Raw genomic sequence first — 23,876 nt, forward strand, 5'->3', positions numbered from 1 at the left:
CATTATCAGCGCAGTGTTAATGACAGTGAATCGGTACGTTGTTGAAGATGAGATGCACATAATTCAGACAGCAGCGCCAACTCCACTTCCTCTCCTCTCTTCTTCTCTCCTCGCCTCTGCTCTCCAGTCCGGCTCGGCCACTACTGATGGGATGACAAGTTCCCCATACTGCATCACCTGGCCCTGCAGCCCCTTTGATGTATTATTCATGAAGGAACACAGGAGCTGATATGGGGGCTTTGGGGGTGCTGGACGTATGTGTGTGTGCGTGTGTGTGTGTGTGTGTATGTGTGTATGCATGGTGGGGTGCTTAGAAAAGCTTGTTCCCCTCTTCCCATTCCTCCCACCACCACCACCACCACCACCATTACAACCAAAAGCAATACCCACTGAATGCTAAACAAACCTGTCTGTTGAATAATTGACGATCCCAGGCCAGAGCAGGCTCTGATTAGCATACAGGCCTTATGGACCCAATCTGCACAGTGACAGGACGGCCTTTCCCTGGACTTTCATACTATCCACTGAATGCTCTGATTTCTATTTTACATCCTCTTCCCTTGTTCCACATGGCCACAATTAGCAGAAGTGCCAAAGCAATAGCAGTTCACCAACAGTAATTGCACTGATATCTACACGCATCTGTTGGAATGCATGATAATATTGTTCAGAAAAATATCAAAACATCAACACTGTCTCCATGTAGCTGCTTGCTATGGTGTAGCCAGAGGATGATTTATTAACCTACACTTGACTGAGCAGGCCTCTTGACTAAAAGACCTCAAAAGCTGTATCAGTGAGCTAAAATTATGCATAGCTGACATGCACATAATATATAAGATATATGCCTACAAGCAGGTCTCAACAGATATTCCAAACCATGCCAGTCCATCGTGAAAAACAAAACAACGATGTCAGATTTTAACAAATGCTTGCAGGAGCACAGGTCTGCTTCAGGAGTCCCTGCTGGTGTCTCCTCACTGCCTCTCCTCGGGTCTCACTCTGGCTCCTCTTAGCCCTGGGCAGTAATCCCTGGCCCCCCGTGTGTGCCCATCCGCTCCCCCTGCTCTCATTAGTGCAGTGTTGGGGCCTGGGGAGCCTGCAGGCCTGGGGAGCCAGCCTGCTGCTCCCCTCCCACTCCCTCTCTCCTCGGCTGGAGTAATGAGCACATAATCAGCCTGGCTCCCTGTCAGCAGCAGCACACCAGAGGGGCATGTGGGCTCCTGGCCCAGAGTGGGGGGCACAGCGGGGTGTTTCACTTTCTATCCTCTGTGCCCAGGGTACGCCTTACTCAATATTAGAGCTTCCCACCACACATCAAATGACCCTCTGGACACAGGTCACCAGATCAAGCATAGCAACTTCCTCTTTTAGTTCACATAATGAAAGCTGTTACACTTTCAATGAACTTCCCCACCTTTCACACTGCTTTAAAATGAAAGTGTGTTCTCAGACAATAGTCTTATCTCATATTCTTTTTCTGCCAATTCAAGTGTTTCATTTGAGCTGCACAACTTGTGTGTTCAACCTTAAGACTCTCCATTCATCAGAGCTGTGCCATTCAACTGCAGAAAATGATAATAATAATAAACTCCAGGTGTTGTCTCCCTTAAAAAGGCCATTTCAATTTCAAATCTATGCTATCAACAATGTGGAACCTGCATAAGTATCAACAAGTTCCTATATCCAGATAATAAAAAGCAATTAAGTGCATGCAACAGAAGAACACATGTTCCAAACTTGGGGAAAGTGCATATTTAATTATACAGAAGTTAAGGCTACTTATTATTCAAACAATGTGAGTAACATTTCTGCCAGAATACTGTTTGATCCCTCACATTCTCTACAATGTTTCCTTCTGTAATGACTTTTCTGGTTTAATGATGTTCAAAGAGATGAAGGCCAAACAAAAAAAAACAAAAAAGCACCAACACGGAGCCACATGAAAAGTAGCAGCAGCTACTGAAGGACAGAACAGAAACAAGTCAACCTTCTGCAATGTGCTTTCATTTCCTTATAAATCAACTGCTATTATTGTTGCCATCTCTTTTTTTTTGTTAATTCTGTGTCACTGTAATAAGGACTCGTACATTTCATACTGTTACATATTAAGTACATAAATTAAAATCAGTTCAGGAGCCCACACAGTAGCTGCTGTGTCAGGGAGAAATCAGCAGGGTCACTGACAGGTCAGCATTTATTCCAATAAAATATCTGTAATTGGTTTCCATTGAGACTTAAGTCAGTCCTGGATTCCCATGAGCAAACTCCGTCCCCTTCATAACAATTTCCCATTGACTGAGCTCAATGAGGACTTTGTCATGTGCATCACCGCGATTATGGGATGGAGCGAATCAACCACAAACTCAGCAAGCATGTCTAGCCGGGATATGTAAGGTCAAGGGGGCTGAGTCACAACGCTTCTTTTACGAACGTGTAGTAACAGCCGTTCTCAGCTCCATGCACTGCCTAACACCACTTCCCTATCGAGAAAACGCCCTGATGCAATCAAACAGGTGAGATGTTAGATGTTAGATAGATGATCGACGCTTCATCTACCAAACAGGTTCGCCGAGATCCCGCATTGTCTTACCAGAATGAGACACCGTGGTGACTAGTTCGCACCTGGGTGGGAAAGTTTCAAGTTCACGCTTGAGAGTTTTATGGAGGAGTTACTGTGATAAAGACACTGTGGGTGCTGTAGGGGTAGGGGTAGGGGTTGGGGGGGGGGGGGGTAGTTGTGCAGAGATGGATGGGAACCAGAAAATTTACACTATAACTTCATTATTGTGAATAACCACATTATGGTGATAGTTTGATTAAAGCACTTATGTGGTTCGTGGTAAACAGATTCCCCCAATAAGCTTACATGATTGGTTTGATAATTTGATTAATGTCCTGTAAGATGTGGCCTGGAGGAAACAACTTATTAGTGCCATAAAATAAGGGAGGGAAAATCCCAGTGTCCACATTTTCAAAGCACCATAGATCAGTGTGAAATTCTACTATATCACTACTATTCTACTATATTTTCTTCCTCCTTCACTACCCTACGCTGCTCTCTTGTAAAACACACTCCGCAATCTTTCTGACACATACACTGAATCAACAACTACAGTATACACACGCCACAGTGGCCTGAAATATTGATCGATTAAGTTGTTTACAGGACAGTTGCAGTGTTAGTGTCTACTTACTAAATGTCCTGGGGTTGGAGAACGTGAGTCTTTGAGTCCTGCAGATCCAGGGACGTCCAAAAGAGGCCATTTCATCTGCAGGTACTGTGGGCGAGAGTGAAAGGAGCAGAATGAAACAATAGAACAAAGAGATGCTGCAGGAAAAACATACACAGTGATAAAAAATAAAAAAAAACATTCAAAATGTTGTATGTACTGTTACTAAATTGTAGGGAGCGCATCTTTTTCCTAGAGCGTATAAAAAGTGGTTTGAATGCTGTCAAGGCCAGAGAGAGATCTCCAGCAGACACCTGTACGAGACCCACATTGCTGCTGGAGTCAGACAGTGAGTTCTGGCACGGGAGAGAGGGAGCGATGTGAACACAACGGACTGGTGGGGGACTGTGAAATTGCCGTTTGTCAGGGAAAAACAAGAGGCCAGCTGTGGGCGCCCATCGCTGAGCGGGTGGGAAGAGACAGCTGGAAGGAAGCCCCATCTACAGTGCAGTGAAAGGTTGGGCTGCGGAGTCGGCGCAAACTCCTGTCTATCCGTCTCAATTGGTTTGGCCTTTTGACCTGAATCCAACTAGTACCTCCTCCTTTCAGTATCGCTATTTTTCACACGTGTATCAAAGTTATCGTACAGAGGTTGTGCAAGTGTTTGCTCTTTTTTTGTCACTTGTAACAAAGTCTTATTGCTGCTGCCTGTCCCTTGTCGCCGTGCCATGGAGAAAGAGCTGTGTTCTCCAGGAGAGGGTTTTTTTTTTGTGATTTACTACTCCATACAACAAGCTGAGGGTTTTTTTTTTTTATGTGTGTGTGTGTGTGTCCTCCAGCAACAGAGATAGCATGAAGCCAGAGCTCCAAAAGCACGGCTCAACCATCTGGTTTATGAATCAGTTTAAATACCGGATACAGCAGCTTGTCATGCATGTGGATTTTCTCCCTGGTACAATTTCAAATTAATTAAAAGGTTTTTATATTTTAAGTTATGTTTTGTGCATCCAGGCCGATGTACTGGAGAAACATAAAGGTGCCATAGGTCATTATTTCAGTTGTCTTTTGGGCACAGAGGTGTATTAGAGGTTGTAAATTCCATCTCTAAGAGGCGGTTACACTATCTCAACGTGTTCACCATCCACTGTTATCATTGTGCAACCTATACAATCGTTTTTATTTACATAGCATTGTGCTCATGGATTCCCGTGCACAAACAGTTTGACGTCCACCCATACAAAACATCTGATGAATGGAAAAGATCTGACACTTCTTTTTTTTTAAATTAGTGACAAAACCAGAAAAAAATATATATATAAATGGAAAGCTTTTGTCTACTTTTCAGAAGTTGGTGCAGGATAAATGATGACAAACAAGAAAACTGGAGGAGCCATGTATTCAGGTTTTGATTTTTAAAACTTCATTCCTCACTCAGGATTTGTAAGGAGGAAGGAAGCTTGGATGGCTGCGGGTTAAAAATGGAAAAGACATTATAGCAGGAGGGGGAAAAGGGAGAGGAGGGAAAAAAAAAAAAAAAACATTTTCAGGAATGAGTTTGTCGGAGCAGGCAGAGGGTATTGTTTCCTGACAGCTGGGGTCCAACAGAGCACCGAGGCAGGGGGAAGGGGACCCTTTTTCCCTTCGAAAAGGGGGGAAATTCTTGGAGTTGACATCAGCCCTCTTCATTTTCACTATACTGCTCAAGGCTGAATCGTAGGTTCCAACTAATGGGCCCAAGTCCATACAACTGTCAGGAGGCAGTTGCTTTTAGAGGCTGCTAGCTCCCTATTGAAACTTTACTCTGCTGTGTGCATGGTGCCTAATGAATGCTACTCTCTGGAGAGAAAATCCAAAACAATGCAGTTTTCTCTGTCTAATCTATGTCAATCATGAGCCCTTCCACAAATGAAACAAGCGCTATTGTGAGCGTTTGGTCTAGCCTGAGCCGTGCCCACCCCAGTTCTCCCACCCAATCCATCCCTTATTTGACAGCTTCTGCCAGGACTGAGGAACATGCCTCCAGGCACTTTTTTCTGAGCACCTACTTTTCTTTTAATTGCCAGTGTGCCCTATGGAGCAACTGTTCACACACTACCCGCAACATCCAGCCAGGTAACGCCAGCCGCACACTGTCACATTAGCTGCTAGGCCTCTAACAGTCTGGACTACAGCAGCACACCACTTACTAACACATGGAAGGGGGGGAGGGAGGGTGTTTGGGTATATGAGTTGTTTCAGGAAACAAAAGGCAAAGGATTGTGGGCCATGCTGCTCAGCAAAAACTTTCTCAGTGTTACAGTGAAAGAAAAAAAAAAACCCACAAGGGAAGTGTAAGAAAAAAAAGTTAGGGCAGTTGAAGAAGAGCCAGCATTTAATCCAAATAGTTGTGACATGACTTAAGTGATATTAAATGTTTGTAAAAGACTAATCAGCAGTTACATTTGAAATAAAGTGCTAAACATTTAGCAGTGATTTATATATGCCCTTATTTTATTAGAAATGAATACAATTTGAACAGACATATGGTCAGGGCCCATAGCAGTGTCTGTTTCAGCATGGGAGCTGGAAGCTCTGGTAAATAGACTCGGACAGAGTACTGAAAGAAATGTGTAACTAAAGTGAAGTTTAGCTGATCCATTTTCATCGTTCTCTAATTGTCTTCCAGCCTTCCCTGCTGCCTCCAACACTCAGAATAGACATCAGTAGAATGTGCTACTTTTACAGGACCCAGATGCGACAAAGGTGGCAGCGATGCCACTGAAATTTTCCAAAAAGCTACACTGGAGCCCTTTGGTTTTTCGAACAGAGAGAATACAACATATGCTCTGGGGCATGTGGTCTGCCAGAGCTGGGTTCTAATTGTTACATTGCTCTCACAGAGCAGAGGAAAACACAGCCAGGAGTCTTTGTCATCTCTGAAGTGTGTGGTGCCATACTGCAGGCCAACATCAGAGCACGGAGGAGAGACAGATGTCTGGACATTTGCTGTCAAAACTAAGTCAGACTCTCTGCCAAAGGGACATAAAAAATTCCAAACTTCGCTAGCAACTATCTGCCTACTTCAAAATTCACACAGCACTGACAAGTCATAACGACTGTCAGTCACACAAAAAAGTAAAGTCAAATAAAGCAATAAGCCACAAGAGGCCGCTCCGCGTCGTCCCTAACAACGCCCCTTAGCTGTTACTACATATACCTGGCAAGGTTTCATAAAATAAACACACTGCAACAAAAAATGCAATCATTTATTGATAACAAATAATCATTCTTCCGCCCAGCAATGTACTTCTTCAGCAACATTTAGCAGAGCGGTTGCCAAGCAACACACAGACGCAGTGGAAAGCATGCTAATCAGGCTAGTCAAGCATGCTTAAAGATCGGGGTGATTATTAACATTTATCTGGATATCGCCATTAATAGTGCAATTGTTGAAGTAGTGTTAAATTATGTTAGTGCTCCTCTTCGCTGGTACAGGTGTGTTTTAATACCTCCTCTATCATGTCCATCCACACTTAGCTCACCCAGTAAATAAATATTCACAAGAAAATCTGACATTTTGAAACAATTTGTGTAGGTGACTCATTGGCACAGTCATTTGTAATGCTGTCCCAGATGTGTGTTTGTAGAGTATTTTACAACAGCCTCGAACGAGGCTCAGCCAAGAAATACCAGAAATATCTGTTTTATAATATACCATTATTACACAATAATATTTGTAATTGTATAGGAACATAATTTGAATACCAACATTTCTCAACTATAGGAAAAGGCGGATACTCTTAATAACTGCGACCATCTAAAACAGATTACTCGTTATTGCAATATGCCAAAATGTATTGAATCAATCAGTCAGGGGCAAACAACTAGAAAAAGTTAAACAACAAATAAAAGAGTGAATATGTATAAAGTGGCAGCTCAGACTAAAATGCTTGTGAAATGGTTTTGCCTAACTTGTGGTGAATAGCAGAGCAGCAGGAATGCCTCCAGGGATCGCTCCAGCAGATAATGTCAATCACCAACTGTGTGCAGAGCCCCTCCCCATTGTTTTCTTTTACCCCCAACAGAAAACAAATGGGCCACACAGCTTGCTGTTTGGCTGAGGTGTTAATTACCGTCCCCCTGCCCATATGAACAGCAACTCCAGACAATAGCCCCGTCGGGCCCCTATACAACTGTCCCTCCCTGGTTTGCTCTGCAGATATCACCTATCACTAATATGCGGGGCCATTGACACCTCAACCTGATCTATGCATGAAACACAATCAAAAGCTCTCAGGACAAAGACAATGTGATAAGTAGCCCCCGCCTTGTCTAAGAGTTTGCATTAAGATTCATTGTTTACCAACATTAGAGGCAATTACACTGACAATTCTTAAGCAAACCTCGGCAGTCATTGTGCTAATTAGTGTGTAATTGATGGGGAAACAACAAGCAGCTCAGCTGGTCAGACTTGCAGTGCACTATTGGGCCACTGCAATTTTTCTGAAAGGCAACCATGCCCTATTATCCTTTTCACTGTGGAGTAAGTAGATTAGTGAGGGAGGAAGTTATTAATTAAAGCTATCTACAAAGAAGGTATAAAAAGAAGGGAACAACAAACATATTTTGGTGACAATGCAAGAGATGTAGACACTCTGTATCATTTTTGCGCTTATTAGTGCAGTAACTTTTGTCTCCCTGCATTTATTTAGATGCAGTAGGTTTTTTAAAATAGACTCTGTAAACACGAGCGCTCATAACTATCAGAAGTACTTTTGTACTTTTGTCTTTCAGCGCATCACTCAACTTTCACATACAGCCCACACTCACAGTTTACATTATGTTAACCCCGAGAAGCCCGTGGACCTGCAGTGGAGATAGCATACTGCTAATGGCGACCACATTTGAAGTGTCCATTAGCCCATAGAGGAATGAAGTTAAGTGACTATGACAGGGGCACTCCCTCAGTTTGCCGGGCCTCTATTGTGACCTGGTTGGTCGTCCTGCACTCTTATTCACAGCCAGTAAAAAACTGGGTCAAAGGTCAGACATCCAGAGTGCTGTGGTTTCTATGGTAACGTGGCCTATTAAGGCCAGGCTCATTGGCCTCTTAACATGCTCTTGTACACAAAAGAACTATTAGTGCAAAGAGGGAGTGAGGAGAGTGAAGAGGGGAGGCAGCGTGAGGGAGGTCCTAACAACACAGCTTCTTCAAGATGGTTACACACTCTGCCCGCAGCTCCATCCATGTCTATATGTACCTTACAAAGATAGAGTTTAGAAGACACACAGTAGAAACTAATGTATATCTTGGTCATTTATTACTCCCAAATCAGACAAATATAGTGTGCTGCATATAAAGTGTAATAGTCCACATTTCATCCTAAATATAACAGTTTTCCCGAGATCCAACTTTAAAAAATCTCAATGAGCGGTGGTGTCATGTGACAGCCTCATGCATATTCTGTACAAGGCCAAACTGGCCAGCAAACTGGGTTTATTTGAAAAGTCCTGGGAGTGAATTTACTGCTGTTTCAGTAATAAAACAGCATTAACAGAATACAAGGCCAAGATAAACCCCCACCCAAAAAGCTTCTTTAGCATTCTATCCCCGTGAGTTACGACTTCAGCAGAAGTTTGCATTTTTGCAACTCAAGCAATTATTTGTTTCAGTGTTTCTTTTTTCTTCTTCCTTTTGCGTGACATGATCCTGAGTTATTGCTTCCTGGATCCACGGCTTTAGAGCGTGATATCATGGAGCTCATGTGAGTCTTTAAATGAAGCCGTCATTGTTCTTATTCTGTCTGGTTGACTTTCAGGTAATTCTAATCAGACATAGTTAAAGAAAAGTTCTTTTACTGAGGTTAAAGTTAAGGAATAAGTGAGTAATTCTGCAACAGGCCATATAAAACTCACTGTATAATTAGACACACAAGAAAATAATTATGCATCTGGTAAGAGCAAGGCCATCTCATAAAGACAGAGCGGAGGGTGCGAAGCTATTCAAGTCAATTATGTGAAGTAAGTTATGTGGTTTCCCGTACCTGGGAGATCTGCTTTCAATTGTGACCCACTGCTCTGCTTAATGTCGATGTGATCTAATGTCAAGACAGGTTACACCTCCGATGTCAAGGATGTCATCCTTTTCCATGTCCTGTGGCATTGTTTGTCCAGTTGCACAGGAACACAATTTTTTATTGTTTGGGGAGTAGCCTCGTTTCATTGAAATTCACAGCCGTAAACGTCGGTATAATTAACTCCAGAACACGAGGTGGTTACCCGTGGTTGGCTGGATGTTTACAGTAAAGCTCGACTTAGAAATCCAACGAGTGTGTGCGCGTCTGTAGGTGTGCATCCAAGACTACGCCAATGACACACAAGTGAGACCTGAATTTTTCATTTATGACCAAACACAAATTGACTGGAGACAGCATGGGTTACCAATATAATACAGCGTTTCCTGCCAAGGCATTTAGGAGGCAATAATAAGTCCAGCGTGCACCCTCACACTAAACAGGGCAAATACCACAGCACACTAATCACTCCAAACTCTCAGTGAAAACATAAAAATAATCTTTTTTTTTTCTTCTTTTTCCAGAAATTGCAGATAAATATTTACCTCCAACCCCCCCCCCAAAAGAGTACATTTGAGTATGTCTGCTAAAAGTGTGTTTTTTTTTCTGACAGGGCACAGTGGGTGATTGTCTCTTTTTCTCTGAGTTTTTCTTGGCTCTCTCTTTTTTTTTTTTTTTTTTTTAAACTTCCTAAGAGCAGCTGACAGAGGCAGGAGAGGCAATGAAGCATCTTGAAGGGAAAAAGTCAGTTTCGAAAAACTGAGGTGGGCATAAGTGGGTGTAGTGGAGAAGGCAAGAGAGGAAAAAAAAAAAAAAAAAAAAAAAAAAAGGGCCTAAATTAAACACATTTGTTTCTGCTCGCACATACCACAAGTCTTATGAAAACAGAGGGCTGATTGTGTTCACTCTGCAAGTCCCCCCCACCCCCCACCCCACCCCTCTCCCTCCCTCCCCTCCTCTCTTCACCACCACCCAACACCACCCAGCTCCACACCCCCACCCCCCTGTCCTGAGCAGCAGCCCCTCCCCCCTCATGCACACACACAGCTGCCTGCAGATGCCTCCTGTGTTTGCTCTCTGGAGTGCGAGCACAAATCTCCAGACTTCTGGGCCCTGCCTCATCTCACTTTTTACTACCTGACATCCCTATCACCCCACTGCTAACCCCGCTCACTCCACTCTCCGTCTCCTCTCCGCCCTCCAGCTCTGTCCTACACTCAACCGCACACCACAGGTATGCTCCCCGACACTCAGGCCTGTCGCTCTGTGTCTGCAGGGACACAGAGACCGACTGTTCGAATCTTAACACACATCAACTATGAACGCTTTTAGAAACATTTAAGGATAGAAAATGTGTCATCTGCACCGAGAAGAGAAGAAAGATGTTACAGTTTTTTGTAAAAATAATCAAAATCAAAGCTCTGTTTCCAAATTAGACAAACAAGTAAAAAATAGACATTCTTGGGACTGGAAATAAACTCATTTGACATGTAATGCTCTGTTATTATCTAACCGAGTACGAAAATATTTTCAAAAGTGGATTCAAACTTCTACAATGTACGACACAGCGTCCAACTTACTACCATGACATTCCCCAGGATTAGTTATGCGTATTGTCAGCAGACTGCAGGGAGGTCTGGACAGGAGCCAAAGCATTTTTATACCTGAAACATTTGTAAAAGTCATTCCCTGCAATCTAGAGGCTTCATTTTCATCATGCTGCGCATAGTGATACGGAGCGCTAAATCATGATTGAGTGATCGCTTCGGCTATAAATTCAATTCCCGTTCACATCCAGGGCTCCTCTTACATGTCTGAAACTTTGCGAGGAATACATTTTCCAGTAAGAACGTATAGGTTTTCCAGGGTTGAATAAAGCTTTTGGAGGAGTCACAAGGCAGAATGAGGTTGGGTCATGAGGTCCCCCACGTCTTCAAGCTTCATCAGGTCCGATGAAAGCAAAAAACAATGGAGTAGAAAACATAAGCAAGGGAACTGTCAACCTCATGAGAATATTATTATTCACACAGTTTCAGAAGTTTTAAGGAACTAACATAGAAGCTGTTCCAGTTTTTTTAAGTTGCTCAAAAATGCCTCGACGACATTAACCAGACCACTGAGAACTCAAGGCTGGATATGCTATTTAAAACAATATATACAGCTGCTGCTATCTTTCAGTTTCAATACAATCTAATGAGAACAGCAAGGTGATTACGATCAGGGGCTGCTGTAAATATCAGATTCCCAGGGACAGAGTTTAGGAGAGGCCCCTTACAATTACACAGTATTCAGGAATGCAGAGCATGAACCACAGTAACAGGGAGCTGAAGACAAATGCTCACATCCCATTTTGGACGTTCGAGTATGGCTCACACTAACACACTAGAGAAAAGGTTCACGAACGGCATAAAAGTAGGGAAAGTTTATCTTTCATGAGGAGCTGTGTCTATGAGCCCAAAATCTGCGCCACAATGCAACAAACTTATACTCGATCCAAACTGCACACTTCTGCAAACAATTAGTGTTAACCAAAGAACTGTAAGCTGCTCAAGAGAGCGAGACTGCGAAATAGAGAGAGAGAGAGAAAGAGAGAGAGAGAGAGAGAGACGGAGAGAGCGAAGGGGGAGTGACTGGAGAAAGAGAGGGGTGCTTGTGCACAATTACAGCAGGGATTTATGGCCTGAGAAACAATTTATAAATCACAGCGCCTGAGCTAATGTGCTCCAGATTGTTCTCCATGCAGCTGCAATTTTGGTCTGCGTGAAACGGCATAATAAACCTGGCTGGAGGACATGTTTGGGTGGTGGTGGGGCAGGGAGAAGTTGAGTTTGTGGGTGGGGGCTGACGAGGGTGAGGCTGTGGGCTCGCAAAGTTTTGGAGGTGTTTTGAACAAAGAACTTCTTTTTTTTTTTTTTTTTAACAGCGTGGTGTTAGATTGGGTGCAGAGGTGCAGTTCTTAAATGTTGATGTTAACAGAGAAAGAGAGAATAGAAATATAAATTGTCAAATAATGCAAATAATACCGATTGAAAGATGTTTACTATGGTAACAGTGGTCCAACAAGGTAGCTGGACAGTAAAAAAACTTTTCCAAAACAAGAACTATATCTGAATAATTACATAAGTTTCCACTTAAAAACAATTGAAGTCTCGAGTCCTCATTGTTTTATGGCCTCATTGTGAAACTGTGAACTACACCCTCATAATTACATCTTTGACATAAGTGAAAATTAATTTTAGATTATAATAAGAAGAGACAAATGTTGCAAACTGATCCCTTCATTGTGGCTGCAGGCTGGTGTGGAAGAAGGGATCGGATGTGCTGAGGGAAGCCTGGGCTTTTGTGGCCACTCAGCCAACTGGCCCTGAACCTTGACCTCTAACCCTTCACCCTGGGGGGCAAACAAAGCTCTGAGTGACATCTGAAACTAGACACTCTGTGGGGAGAGAGTGTCTGGACAGGACTCAAATAACCCCATTAACTCTGCAGAAAAGATTTATGGCTTTTTATTCTGCCCCTGCAAATCTCCAAAACCTAAGAGTCACACAGATCTGTCAAACATAATCGCGCAATTAGAGGTGTGCACTGAATTTTGTCGTGTTTACTTGCCAATGTCTCCATCTTGCATGAAGATAAACAAAAATGCTCCATAATTAACGACTCCGAGTACACACATGCCTGCAGTTAAGTGTGTATCGAAATAAATTCTGCTTAATATGAACAACGTGAAGCTAATCTTCAGTTTTAGGAGACTCGCTGATGCATATTCACCAGCACCTCCATACAATGGATTACGTAAACAGCTCTGGCAGGGGTGTACTGTAAACAAAAACAGAGAGAAAAGTTGATGGTAAATGTGCTGCGGTGAATGCGAGCCTCCGTCGCCAGAATGCTGAAAGCCACTGTAGTATTTAAATCAGGCAAGGAGGGAGGAAGACTGGGCCAAGCATTCTGTAGCTCAGCTGTGAGGCTCTAAGCCGTTGCCCTAGGGTCTTTGTCCTGCCTTTCAGGGCAAGTCTGAGGTAGTCAAAGACCCTATTCATGACCGGTGCTCCCCCTGCCAACACACCCATACAGCCCCAGTCAAGTCAGCCGAGAGCTATAGAGCCTTCCCATTTCACACGAGAATCAGACCTGCCCCTAAAGCCTGCTTCAGGGATTTCCAATAGCCAGCCCCTCCAACCCATGTACAAATCAAACAAAAGGGCTCCTTGGCCTACTCCATGTCATATAAGGCTGATTAGATCTTTTTTTTTCTAATGTAGCTACTCTAAATTTGAAGCAAATAAGTCAGTCACATTTGTAGGGATTTGGTATCTAGCCATGTAAATGGATGAGGGATTATGTCAGTGGAGGTGTGGAGCTGTCATCCAACCCTCCTACGTCCATCATTATTATTCTCCAAGACAAGATTCACCTGATGCGAATATATATTTACAGAAAGAGCGCGGCAAAAAGACTAACTAACCCTAACCCTAACCCTAACCCTAACCCAACTTGAGTATATCAAATGATAAAATCTGCCAACAAAGAAAACCTAATCATGGTGATCATCTGCGGCAGGCGCAAGGGGAATCCCGCTAGCGTCTTATGTCTGAGGAGCACAAGGCCCTCAACCACAGTCATTACTCATAACTAATCAAGAACATTACCTCATAATTTTAAATTGAGCAGATAAGGTTAGGAAAGAGTGATATCCTGTGGCTGAGTCCAAATGTAAAAATATCAGCCCATCAGTGGTTTCTGCTGTTTGTTCTAACAGGATCCACAAGTCTAGCTTGAGATAAGGAGGCTACACATTTTAGATGACTTGTGCCTTTGCTTGGCTTTAATCAAATTTGATGCTCCGCAGAACATTGTGACTCCTTAACAAGTACAATTGGTTTATGAGGGTAACTGAGGGAAGCAAGGGGCACCCAGAGGTTAAGTTATTATCAATATTGGGACAAGAAGCCCGATCTCATGGGAAATATGTGCTTATATGTATGAAAAGAGAAGTCTATTATTTGTGTGATTATTAACAAATGGTGACTTAATGGACTCATGCCCACTATTTATTTTTTTTCACATTTCACTGATTTGATTCATTTGATTAAAAACTTGGCATGACCAAAACCCTTGACCTTAACCTTAAAAATACATAATAAACACTTAACAAAATTAGTGTCACAGCAATTTTATAGTTATTCAACAAGTACGCCAGTGTGTTATGTTATACAAGACATGTGTGTCACCTTTTGTAGATAATGTATACTTTCTGAATGCCACAATGCAAACCACCATGACTCTAACAATAAGAAACAAATTGTTAATTAATAGCTGAGTTTAAGTCAAAGTTGTTGCTGGTTTTACTGAGACTAATCAGTTATCTACATCTTATAAAAACGTTTTTCAATTCTTTTTCAACCTCAGTCTTTAAACTGTTGGCTCATCACTGTATTTTAGACAAACTTATGGAACCACATCGTAACATGTGTCCTGTTCATATAAATGTATTAAACATGGAAAATTCCCCGTGGCTCCCTTTAAGATTTATGGAGTCAAACATACGATCCATTACATACATTACTTGTGTTTTCAGAGCCGGAGCTAAATTCAGATTACAGATGGCGCGTCAGTCTCATCAGTTACAGCTGTAAGTTTGGGTTTCATTCTTCATTTTTTTTATATTACTGAGTGGAAGAAAGATCAATACTGAAACATAAAATGTATTTAAAGTTAAAAGGAACCGTGGTCTATTACAAGGAAAGTAGTAATCTACATTAGCTAAGGCTAACCCAGTCAGCCATAAACTGGTTACGGTCTTTGTGCGGCTGGTCGCACGTGTATGCAGGTGCACTGTGTTGACGTGACATGCGTCTGTCAGGGGACATGAGCTGCACCAGCAGTCCAAACTTGCTCCACCATTACAGGACAAACTCAGTGGGAAGCAGCCAAACTGATTTATAACCTCAACATGAAGCACAGCTGCTCTGCTCACTGTCAACTAACCTCATCCTGGACGGATATCCATCCACTTCTTAATTTAGTATGACCACTACAACCTCGCTGATACTACGCACATACTGTACGACATGGCCTTTAGCGGTCCCCGCGCAGAGAGAAAGCATTTATATGCCCTGTATGTGAACTGAAGCGAAGCCCGATACAAATCTTAGTAGTACTGATGCTACATGTGCATGATCTGATAGCCTCCTGCTGATTGCTGATTGGGCTGTGACTGTACGGGAATGGTGAGGCGATGTGGTCGACGGTGGAGAAGCTGTGCTCTGTGGGAGACAGAATCCCTCAGATAAGTGAGTGCCTCAAGGTCTGGAAGCCGGCCCACCTCGGGATAACAGGCAAAGGAATAGCAGGACCCGTATCTGCCCCAGTTTATGCTCCCACCACATCTCATCAACAATCTCTCTCCTCTTGCCTGCTCTCTCTCTCTCCCTCTCCTGCTGCCTGCAGAGCTTAAACTGAAAACAGCTGCTTGGAATACCAGACTGATGAAACCCTGTTTAGAGCTTTTTCTTTTTCTTCCTGCTGTACAATCATGTTTTATTAGCATGGAGTGAAGCGTTTAAGGCACAATTATAGAGGGAAAACATTTCTTTATGTGAGCTAGTGGTTATGGCTGTGCAGCGGCCACATACACATACATGGGGCATCCCAATAGCACAGTTTACTGTCAGCACCCCCCCCCCCCTACTTATCAGTCAGATACAAGTAGGGCTACAACCAAGAAATAGTTTCATTATACATTACTCTACTTTCGATAGAACGTCAAAATCAATGACAAATGCCCATCAAAAGTTACCAGAGAAATGATGACACACAATTTCAAAAAGCAGTTTCAGACATGTCATGTTTGAGTTTTACGGAATTTGACTATTAATACAAAGAAATATCTGATTCATTTTCTTCTAACTTGATTCATTTCAAGACTGTAGTCACCTGGGAGCAAGACAGACTACCCAAACCTCCTGATAAATCCAGAGGTCCACCCTCCCCCCACACTTGCACAAGGCGTCCAGGTTAATACCACAGAACAGACATGACTAAGCTGGTATTCACATGACATATGATACGTGTCTCCATCTCCCACACCTCCGTCTCCCAGAGCTTCAATTTGTGGCAGAAATCTTTTTTTTTTAACCTTTTTTTTGATAATTAGCAGCTGTGGATGACTGCAGATAGCCGGCTTTGGATTTCCATTGCTTTAACCTCAACTCCTGTGACTCTTAAGTCCCATAATAGCTCAACCCTACAGTGACCATCCACTTCACAAAGACTCTTGTCCTTCGAAAGGAGACTGACAACACTGAACATGTGCAGACCTGATGACATGAGTTTTCTGTTGTTAGGCAGTTGAACCGACATGGTGTACAACATGTCTTCAAACTGTGTCAAAGCTGTAAAGAAAAGTCGAGATTTTGGTGTGAACTCAGGTGAGTTGGAGACGTTCACCTTTGGATAAACGTGCGAAAGACACGTCAAACAAACACGAGTTCGTCCAAAATGTTCACAGGGAAAAGCAAGGTATCGAAAACCCAAACTGCGCAGTATCTCTGGCCAAAGATAGCAAATGAGAAAAACACATAAATTGATAAAAACACATTTGCACACATATTCATCTTGGCACATCAAAGGGATTCATTGATGTCACTGAACATGGGGAGTCTGCGGCTGGAGAGGATAGATGTTGGTTATCCTTTCCTCAAAGGGTACTGAGATGCTCCTGATGGGCCCTGCGCTAGAGAAGCCAGAGAGCACTATAAACAGAATTTCTAATGTCAGGCGGGCGGGTGGGTGGGTAGGTAGCGAACTAGCAGGCTATGGGGTAGCGGGAGGAATTGACGCCAGCTCATGCTTTCCACAGAGACCAAAGAGGGAAGGATACAGACCAGGACTGACACCATTTCACACACTTCTACACAAGTGCGGTTAGGAAATGAGCATGAGCATCCCCGGCCTGAAAACGCAAACGCCAAAGCGTGTTCCCATAAAAATCCAGAAAGAAAGATTTTATGGGAAGCTACTCAAGCTGCAGATTATAAAAAAAAAAGCATATTCCCTCCAGTTATGACATCTACTGATATGTTGGTTACACAGTGAGTGATTTATACATGTAGAGGCATATAAAGTGGAACATTTGTAACATGTTATGGCAATATAATCACCACTATAAACTGCTTTGGTTTGTGTTGCACTAATTAGACTTGACTGTGATTACCCCTGTGCAATATAAAAGTAATTGCTGAGACATTTGAGTGTAATCAATTGAAATGCTCATATTTTGAAAAGTAAAAAGTACATCTCCTCCCTTTTAAACTCAATCATGATCAATTAGATATTTCAAAACATATATTTTGCCAAATTTATTTTAATTTCCTCAAACCTAGCAATAAGTTCATTATCAAATCACTCCAGGCAAGAGCTCTCAGCCAGCGATGGCATTTCTGCGGTTGCTGGCGATCTGTTTTTAATTGAACAGTGCCACTAAATTGATGTAGATGTGTTTGCCTTTGAAGAAAAAACCTTTTAAAAACTATAAACCCAGTCAAAAATGTTAGCTCTGTTGACACAGTGCTTGGTTGAAAAAATATTTGCGCGCTAACATTCAGATTACTTGCAGCAGCGGAATACAACACTGAGGGTTGTCAGAATGTGAGCCCTGTACACTGTTCCCTCTGTTGCGAAGTATCCACCTGAACGCCCCTCCGCCACCTCCCCCCTCACCCTCACAGACTTTACACACACAAGTGTGCAGCACGCATGGATGCATGTGTGCACGTACACACACGTATATAGCCTATGCGCCGAGGTGAGTGAAATGCCGAAGTTGAGCGACCTGATGAAAAGACAACTCCACACAAACAGCGTTTGCTTATGCAGGGAGAGGTCCTTTTATTCATTGGGACAATGTCTGTGTTGACTTTTCTTTGTCTGCACATTTTTAAGCACCAAAAGCTGCAGAAAGAATGGAAAAAAAGAAGTCAGAGAGGCATGCAATTGTAGTCACTGACATGTTCAGACTTATACAAGCTCTCCATTCATATCTCGATCTCAAACCATTTTTCTATTCAACAATCATGCTCGGGAGTTTGAGTGTCCCACTGTGTATTTGATGAAGATATATTTGAGCGGCTAACCTTGCTCTCGCTTACTTGCCACCTCTCACACACAAGAGGCATTTCACTCTTTAGTGACGACGACGATGATGTACTCGCAGAGTTATCTAAAAGTGCTGATGAAGCTCACAGCGGTGGCGTCAAGCGGAGTGCATGTCCACCAATTAAATCTGACACTGACCTGTCACTACAGGAACAATGCAGCGATAATCACATCAATGAATCGACAAACAACAAGCTGGATTTGTCGGCCTGACTTCGTAGGAAAAAAAAACCTCCACCCCGCAGCAGGCAGAAGTCTGGTGGAACATCTCTCAAAACATAAAACCTCCTCCTCAGCTCTCGGTGGATTACAGTGGAATGTCAGCTCTGAGCAGGCTTTAAATCAGTTATGCTTGGCCCTCGGGGGAACTCTGTGCTGATCCCATGTAGGCCTGTCTCTCATTGCTCATGATAGGGTTGCCACATCCAAATTTAAAAGTTGGGCCTCAAATCCTTCATCGTGTAGCGCATCGTGGAGTGAAATCACTGCCTGATTCTTGAGCAACTGTGTTCTTTAAAATACTGACATGTAGTATACTGCTTTCAAACTGCACAAAAGTACTGAGATGACAAACCAGAAGGGGGAGTTGTAAATAGATACATTCAGGAAATATAAAAATGAATGCCTCTCTCACACACACACACACATTGTTGTATCTGTATAATTACAAAAAAAAATCTTTACATCATGCTCAAAGCTATGAAACTGCAGCTTTCCACCTGGAAATGAACACAGTGGATTTTGTTGCCTGGCATTAATCAAATGATCTGTTTGAGAGACATAACTTTTAAGTGTCTCATGCAGCACAAGAACAACCACATACCACACCACACTCACAAAACAAATCTGTAAGTCCCAACAAGGCTTTCTAAGACACACAATATAATAAACTGTTTGCAGTGTCTCAACAACACAAATAAATTTACCCTGTGGGCAAAGTTTTATCTCACAGGCCAATCAGTATATTCCACATAAGTGTGCGTGATAAATGTAACTGTAGGGCTCATTAGTTAAACAAAGTTGTTGGCCAGATGTGGGTGCGGGCTACTGCTAAATATCATCCAGTAAATCTGACTACATTGAGTTTCATCCACAGGTGTAAACAAACCAAACCCCCGAGTTCGAGCCTTAAAAAGGCACTAAGCCGGACCTCTCATCCATCAAATTCACTGCATTCACGCTAAGTAACGAGCACACTGTGCAATATGGAGACCTTAAGTATGCCAGCTATTGTCTGTCCGCTTGTTTTCTGACATGGCGATGATTGACGCGGTCAGCTCACTCTGTCCCATTGACCTCATTCTTTTATTTTCTGCAATATGTAGGATTTAAGCTCTGAATTTCAAATCCTCACCGATTATTTGTTACTTTGCCTCAAGCAACAAGAACAGCCGTTTTTAATTTTCATCTTTGTTTTCCTGGACAAAACATAAGGAAGTGAGAGGCTTTCCTACCAGAGACACAACAGACAAAACAAAAAGACAAGATAATGAACAAGTAAAAAAAAAATAAATCTGTCATTGATTCCTGACTGATTACGTGTGCTCCTTGATTATATAAAAAACATCTGCTAATGTTTCCAACTAAAAATCCTGCAACAAAATTGAAGCAATAGAAGAGAAGAGCATTAATTACAGTGCATATTTATCTCTGACATTATTCCTGCAAAACTCCGGTGGCCAAACCAAACAAGACAGACCATCTACAAGTTGGTATGTATCACCTAGTGTGAGCAAAGTAGCCATTTAGTTAATGAGCCCCAATGGAGACCTCCAATGAAGCCATCAAGACTGCTCAGAATAACAATGGTCAACTAACGCCTTTCTAATTGAATGGAAGGTACAGGGAGGCGAGGGGAGTGGGCCTGGAACAGTGAAAAGAAGACAGAAAAAAAAAGAAGGGAGGAGGGAGGCGGGTGGGGGTCTTTTCAGTCAGATGCCTGCCAGGCCTTAACGAAAGTACTTGTTTTTTGGGGGGATGTGACAAGGATTGGGGGATGGACGAGCTCTGAGGAACACAGCTCTCCAGCAGGGATTATTTAAAGGAAGTTTGCATAATCCCATTTAAAATGTATTTTATAGCATTCTAAATATTGTTGGTAAAATCACCTAAAATCTTGCATGTCCCTGAGAAATTGGGATTTCTCTCTCTTTTACCTTAGTGTGAATGAGCTATATTTTAAATGTTACTACATTAGCAATGTTTGCATCATTGCTAGCATGTGTGACATTATTGTAAGATTAATCAATCAATTGTAAAGGCATGTTTTGATATGTGATATTTACAGCAGTGCAGCATTATACTTAATCATAATAACGCTTTACCGGCTAATAAACCAATGCAACAACTGCCATTAAAGGTTATAAGCCCTTAACAGCTTCATGGACAGCTGATGGGATGCAACAAATTACAACCAGTAAATCAGCAACACTTACTTAAGACTGTCAACCTTATCTAGACTTTTAAAAAGGCCCTGGTCATCGACTGTCATGGACACTGCAGGGAAATGCCACCCATGTGTGTCAAAGCAAGGTATTACATTGTTGTTACTGTGGGATATGACTTCACAAACCTCTTTTTTATGATTTCTTCTGCAGATAATGTGTGCAAAAAAAGCCTGCGGGGTGTAAAATACACTCAGTCGATAGTTACTAGCCTGCAGACAAAAGAGCTGTCTCCCTTAAAAGCACCCTGAATACAAAAAAAAAGCAAAGCAATCTTGTGGAAGTGGCCACACATAAAATTATCTAGCAATGCTAAAATACATTTTAGAAGAATGCTAGGCTCCATGTTGCAATACATAAGTCCATAGTGGAATTATAATGATAGTACAAGACATAAAAGCAGCTTTAGGAAGACATGGTCACTATAATCAACATCCAGCATGTGTGCTGCTGCAGTGTATTTTCGATAAGGAATTGCCATAAATTATCCCAAACAAAAATATACATTAATGTATCTGAACTTTGAGCAGAATGATAAGTTGTCAAACGCAACCCTTGTCGAGGGTGGATGGCAGGGAGACATTTATATCCCCAAAAAGAACAAAGAAGTAGTTAGTACTCCTTGAGAGGCCACTCGGAGGGAATATGGCGGTCTGGCAGCGCACACAGGAACTTTTACGCACGGCCAAAGTTTTTTGGAGAGTGCGACAGAGCACAAGACAGAGGGTGAAGACTAACGCATCCACATGGGCACTTACTGTTCTTGCACTCGGAGACAGTGAGCCGTTGGATAGGTAGGGATTGGTGAGGTCTGGGATCATAAGAAACGGGTAACCAGGATAGTGAGGACTCTTAAAAAAGCCACCATCTTGCTGCCTTCTCAGTGCTGCAGGGATAAAGAAAAGTCGTATGTGAGGGTTAATAAAGGCAGAAAAGGAACATAAATGCCAGCTTAAGTACACAGAGCACCGATAATTTTCTCCTTTTTTTTTACCTTCACCGAAGTAGTCTCTTGTTTTCTCATAACTTTCTGAGTCGGGTCTGGTTTGGGGGCGCCTCTCTGCTTGCTGACAAGGGGAGAATATACACACGGAGTAGGGAAGAAACTATTGAAACTTTCAACACCATTAAAAGCACGTTTCTCTTAATGCTGAGCCGTGTGTGAGGAACATTATTTAACACGCAGTCCTTACCTCTGAGTCTGACGAGCTGCTGTTGTTTTCCGACTCGTTCACTAAGGAGGATTTCACATCATCCAAATCCCTTTCCGCGGATACGTTTTCGGATATCTTTTCCTCCTGCTCCCCTTCGTCTTTGAAAGATATCATTTCATCGTTGGCCCCCAAATCGTCCCCACCACCTCCGTTCAACTGTGGCATTTTTGCAGAGCAAAGAGGAGTATCGAGAGGAGGAAAAACAGTCGCTAGAACAATTGACTTTTTTTTTTTTATCAGATCAGTGTAGTCCAAACGAGTCACTGGAGTAACAAACTATCTACAAGAAACTGTTCATTTTTCTCAGAAGTCCCTTTTTATCCTCTGGACATGATCCATGACGAGTCTCGCAATAATCCACAGTAGAAGTTACAACAGGGACTCTGATTGAAAATATCGATGGATATTTGGCGTCGGTTGCCGGATGCGCAGTAACTTGGCAAAGTTTCGTCTCCTTCGCAGCTTGTGGACAACTTGTGGCCCCTGTGTGTGTGTGTATGTGTGTGTGTGTGCGTGCGTGTGTTTGTATGTGTGTGTCTCCTTGTTGTGCTGCTGAGGAATGGGATCTCCTCCTAAAGAGCCCAGGGACCACATAAACTACAGTCCGAGCGACCGAGAGGTTACTCAAGAACAAGAAACACGTCCGATTTCATCTCCTAATATCCATGTGTAAGAAAACAATGGCTCCAGCGAGCAGCAAAAAAAAGAAGAAAAAAAAAGAAAAAACACGAGACGGTCAGGCTGCAGTTTTCTTCACTTCTGACTCGCTTGCTTCCCACAGAAGTTTAAACCCACGCTTCGCTGTTTTCCTGGCGAGCGATAAACTCGGAAAAACTATAAAAGCCAAATAAAACCCGGTGCAGAAGTGGTAGATTTTCAGCTGGACGCAGTCGCCCTTTCCCTCCACATTGCTGCCGGGGAATGCGCCCTGAAAACTACTTGGTTGTTCAAGTGGAAGAAAAGCGCAGCCCGTTCGTCCGTAGAGGAGGAGTTTGCATTGAAAACCGACACTTCATTCACCACCATGTAGATCAGCTATTCTTAACCCTCAAGCCACCAATGCACAGTTCACCACACCACAAAACACAATGAACAGCGAGTAGAGCTCCAAGCCATGCTGACTATACAGTAACCAAATATTATATAAATTATTATTACCATCATATTTATTATAATTATTATTAAAAGCAGGAAGACACGTCGCCATCAAAATGATTCCGTCTTATCAGTCATTGCAATTAAATTATAAGAATGAGCACAATTGACGTTTCCCTTAATTGTGTTTTATTAGCGTCAAAGTAAACTTGAGCAGCAGACATGTGGTGCGTCCTGTTGATATCTACAGTACTGTCGAGGCAAACACCAGAGACCACACTGCCTCCATCTGTGTGAAAATGACAGGCCCAGGTTCAGTGGGAAAGTCATAATTACACGCTGCCATGTAAATTGCATGTCTGTGTGTCCTGAAACAATACGCTGGGAAAGACAAAGCGCCATAACACCTGGGATAAGCGTGGCCCATTATGGCTCAACTATAGGCATAGATAGAGTGAGGCAAGCCTCTGAACATCCAGGCCTTGTATGACAGGACCAGCCTTCTCTGTAGTCTGAAATATTGTACATGGCCCCATTGTTGTTTTGAGGAACAGGATTGGAGGCCCAGTTTTGCAAGCAGTCTTGGAAGAACAAGGGAAGTGGTCACAACTATTTTTTTTTTAGTTCCTGTGAAGTAACACAGACATAAATCATAATTGTGACTTAGAGATGTGTTTTCATATGCACGAAAAAGAGATATTTGCTCACAAAGCACTAAAAGTTGCAAAGTTTTCCAAG

General features: G+C 42.6%; 1 protein-coding gene across 2 annotated transcripts in view; it reads right to left on the reverse strand.

Annotated features, from left to right (window-relative positions):
* Window positions 1-23,002, reverse strand: part of tcf7l1b (transcription factor 7 like 1b) — a 34,340-nt gene extending 11,338 nt beyond the window's left edge. For both annotated transcript variants that reach the window (XM_067606158.1, XM_067606150.1), the window contains exons 1-4: window positions 22,023-23,002; window positions 21,824-21,896; window positions 21,588-21,715; window positions 3,198-3,281 (exon numbers count right to left, since the gene is read on the reverse strand). In XM_067606158.1, coding sequence (XP_067462259.1) covers window positions 3,198-3,281; window positions 21,588-21,715; window positions 21,824-21,896; window positions 22,023-22,208 — 471 coding nt within the window. In that variant the 5' untranslated portion in view covers window positions 22,209-23,002. The remainder of the gene's footprint in view (window positions 1-3,197; window positions 3,282-21,587; window positions 21,716-21,823; window positions 21,897-22,022) is intronic.
* Window positions 23,003-23,876: the final 874 nt, after the last annotated feature.

The sequence above is a fragment of the Thunnus thynnus genome, chromosome 2 (genome assembly GCF_963924715.1).
Source record: "Thunnus thynnus chromosome 2, fThuThy2.1, whole genome shotgun sequence".
Lineage (NCBI taxonomy): Eukaryota > Metazoa > Chordata > Actinopteri > Scombriformes > Scombridae > Thunnus > Thunnus thynnus.